Source organism: Mya arenaria, chromosome 16, assembly GCF_026914265.1.
Source record: "Mya arenaria isolate MELC-2E11 chromosome 16, ASM2691426v1".
NCBI classification, from domain to species: domain Eukaryota; kingdom Metazoa; phylum Mollusca; class Bivalvia; order Myida; family Myidae; genus Mya; species Mya arenaria.
This window is the reverse complement of record NC_069137.1, coordinates 4,658,200-4,661,983: the sequence shown is the minus strand read 5'-3', so window position 1 is coordinate 4,661,983 and position 3,784 is coordinate 4,658,200. Positions and strand designations below refer to the sequence as shown.

General features: G+C 39.7%; 1 protein-coding gene across 1 annotated transcript; it reads right to left on the bottom strand.

Annotated features, from left to right (window-relative positions):
* Positions 1-1,998: 1,998 nt before the first annotated feature.
* LOC128222378 (uncharacterized) lies at positions 1,999-2,961 on the bottom strand. The gene has a single exon (XM_052931352.1). The coding sequence runs from the start codon at positions 2,959-2,961 to the stop codon at positions 1,999-2,001; it is 963 nt and encodes a 320-aa protein (XP_052787312.1).
* Between the last annotated feature and the right edge of the window lie 823 nt (positions 2,962-3,784).

Genomic DNA, 3,784 nt, shown 5'->3' with positions numbered 1-3,784 from the left:
CTCAGGATGCGAGCACGAACTACTTGAGTAATTGGTTCTGAGGATACGAGCATGAACTACTTGAGTAATTGGTTCTCAGGATACGAGCATGAACTACTTGAGTAATTAGTTCTCATGATACGAGCACGAACTACTTGAGTAATTGGTTCTCAGGATACGAGCACGAACTACTTGAGTAATTGGTTCTCTGGATACGAGCACGAACTACTTGAGAAATTGGTTCTCAGGATACGAGCACGAACTACTTGAGTAATTGGTTCTCAGGGTACGAGCACAAACTACTTGAGTAATTGGTTCTCAGGATACGAGCATGAACTACTTGAGTAATTGGTTCTCAGGATACGAGCACGAACTACTTGAGTAATTGGCTCTCAGGATACGAGCACGAACTACTTGAGTAATTGGTTCTCAGGATACGAGCACGAACTACTTGAGCAATTGGTTCTCAGGATACGAACACGAACTACTTGAGCAATTGGTTCTCAGAATACGAGCATTAACTACATGAGTAATTGGCTCCCAGGATACGAGCACGAACTACTTGAGTAATTGGTTCTCAGGATGCAAGCACGAACTACTTGAGTAATTGGTTCTCAGGATACGAGCACGAACTACTTGAGTCATTGGTTCTCAGGATACGAGCACGAACTACTTGAGTAATTGGTTCTCAGGATACGAGCACGAACTACTTGAGTAATTGGTTCTCAGGATACGAGCACGAACTACTTGAGTAATTGGTTCTCATGATACGAGCACGAACTACTTGAGTAATTGGTTCTCAGGATACGAGCACGAACTACTTGAGTAATTGGTTCTCAGGATACGAGCACGAACTACTTGAGTAATTGATTCTCAGGATACGAGCATGAACTAATTGAGTAATTGGTTCTCAGGATACGAACTACTTGAGTAATTGGTTCTCAGGATACGAGCACGAACTACTTCAGTAATAGGTTCTCAGGATATGAGCACGAACTACTTGAGTAATTGGTTCCCAGGATACGAGCACGAACTACTTGAGAAATTTGTTCTCAGGATACGAGCACGAACTACTTGAGTAATTGGTTTGTAAGGGGAAAACTATTATAATGTTTTATGCACAAATTTAAATGTATACGTGTCAAATGGATAAGATTACAGTTATAACCAGATTATTGACCTAGTTTACCAGTTCGGTTTTTATATAAGAGATGTTCTTCATAAATGTGTTGGATGCAATAAGTGACATCTTTTCGGATACGGGAAATAAAGACCACATATGTTTTCGGTCAAAAGTTTGCTATGCGCATTATTGTTTTCCTTAAGATGATATCAGAAGCTACCAAAGCCACTAACCGCGAGTTGCTGGTCATGCTTTACAATTTAAGCTTTAATTTATTTCTAATCAAACACATGCAATGCATGAAATGCATAAAAAATGGTATTCTGTTTCAACAACATCTTTACATAATTTATAAAACCTTTGATCTCGATGAATATTAGAGTATCGACCATTTGCAATCTCAAGGTTATGCGATGAGCATCGGCAACACGCAAGAGCATTTTTATATTTGCGTATATTGACGCACAAACTTGATTTAAAATAAGGGTATTTTTTTAGAATCTATAATAAAAGAGTGCCATTCCTGGCGATACTGGTCATTCAGTGATTGTTTCGACAAAAAAATAAATATTTAATATCTCATGGTTATACCAAACGTATCCAAATCCACAACTAAGCAATATTGTCCTCTGATGTACGCATATAGCGGTGTGATGCCTTGGCTGACAACTGCGACATCTGAAATTTGACTTGCAGACGGATACTTGATGGTCGTCTGATAAGCAATTGAAACACAATCGTTTACGTTTCAAGCATTCAATTCTCTTATCAACACTGGCTAGTCTTTCAAAATCAGACGATTTGTGATCTCCATTGCAAAAATCACATGTCACTCGACTAAGATAATTTGTAACTTGTTTCTATACCTTTCGTTTGTGCGTCTGCTTCTGTTTGTTCTACCATTTCCGGCAAGGAAGGATGCTGTTGGCATGTGATGTTTCTGGAATACTGGGATTTCTCCTTCCGTTGATTTCCGTTCCAATGGCTCGTCTCACTTCCGGTAGCGTCCACGGTCGGTCGCCATGGTCACGGACCATATTACGTCTCAGCTCTTTCGGAAGTTTGTCTCTGATGATGGGAATTAACAAGTCGCCATATGATTCTTGAGACTGGCCTAAGGACTCGAGGCCTCTGATGGATGTGTCCATTTTATCACGAAAAGTCTGTATGCTGTGCGGAGTATTCTCCGGCCGTGGCAGTTCAAGCAAGGACTGCATATACGTGCTGATGATCTTATGCGTCTGGCCAAAACGTTCTTTTAGTAGCTCAACGGCTTTTGCGTAATTTGCATTCGTTAATGGGAAACCAGTAATACTTGAGGCAGTGCTTCCATGTAACAACGATCGCAGATAGCTGAATTTTTTAACATAAGAGAGGGTGTGGTTCGAATGCACTGACGACTCGTAGCAATCCCAGAAAGTTTGCCATTCGGTTATGTCACCATTAAAATTCGGCAGCGAAAGGTGTGGCAATTTGTGATAAAGCTGTGGCATCACTTCTGATGGCGCTGACGGTTCGTTTATCTGTATCGCCTCTGCATTGCGATTCTTGTTTTCGTCACTCTTGGATAAGTCTGTGTTCTCGGATGCAAGTTGTGTTTGTCTACGGTGTGTCAGCAGTTTCAATTCAAGGTCGGTAGAGTATTCCTCACTTTCAACAAGCTCCGTCCCCAAGTCAGCAATTTCTGCATGACTTACGATTTTCTCACATAAGGCTTTGATGGTTTCCGCCTTCTCCGCTAGAATTTCCAGCAACTTGATGCGCTTAAAATTAGATGATTCCTCCTCAAACTTCAAAAGTAGGTTTTCGACAACTTTCCTATGTCCATCTCGCATTGAAGTAAGCTTTGTCAGCTGCATGTTGGCTTTGTCACCAAAATGTCTTTGTAAGACTGAGTAAGTAAACAACACGTCGTGTCAGGTTCGATCCTTTTACTCAACCATCATATATACAACGGAAGTGACGTCGACGTTAAGGCCATACGCCGCGACGTCACTTTACGTAAGTTCGCGCGCAATGTTATACAAATACAATTCATGACAAGGTGATAATGTGTTAAGATGTTGTGTCATGTCTTGGCTTCGGTCAAATCCCTATACTTGTTTAATCTGATCTTCGCCACTCTGATCATTCGTTTCAATAACCGCGTTTGTTTGCATATAATTGTTTTCCATATGTGCTGTCTGATCTTCGCCATCATGCATATTGATAACCATAACCGCGTCTGTTTGTATATAATCATTTTCATTATGGATGGCAGGCATTACATTTCCATGCAATGTTCGCCTTGCTTGTTTCAATGTACGATACTGCAAAGTGAATGATTGATAAAAGAGTCGTAAAACAAAAATCATTACCTTAAATTATTTTTCATCAGCTTTTGAAGGGTTTCTTCCGGCCTGAAACGAAGCATTTAAAACATATCATTATTTATTCAAAAGTTAACTTCATCCGATTGGCCTAGACATCTTATACTCACTGGTTGGGAAATTTTCGCAATTAAATATCATTTCTACGGAAGGAAATGGTATTGTTGTTTTTTATGTTTTTAATTTCAGGCTTCTGGTTGTTCTAAAGGATACAAACAATTATTGCTCCTTCCATATTTCGCCGTCAATAATTCCTTCACTCATATATAATTAAAACTTGATTCTAAGATCATGTTTAATACTCATATTTCCT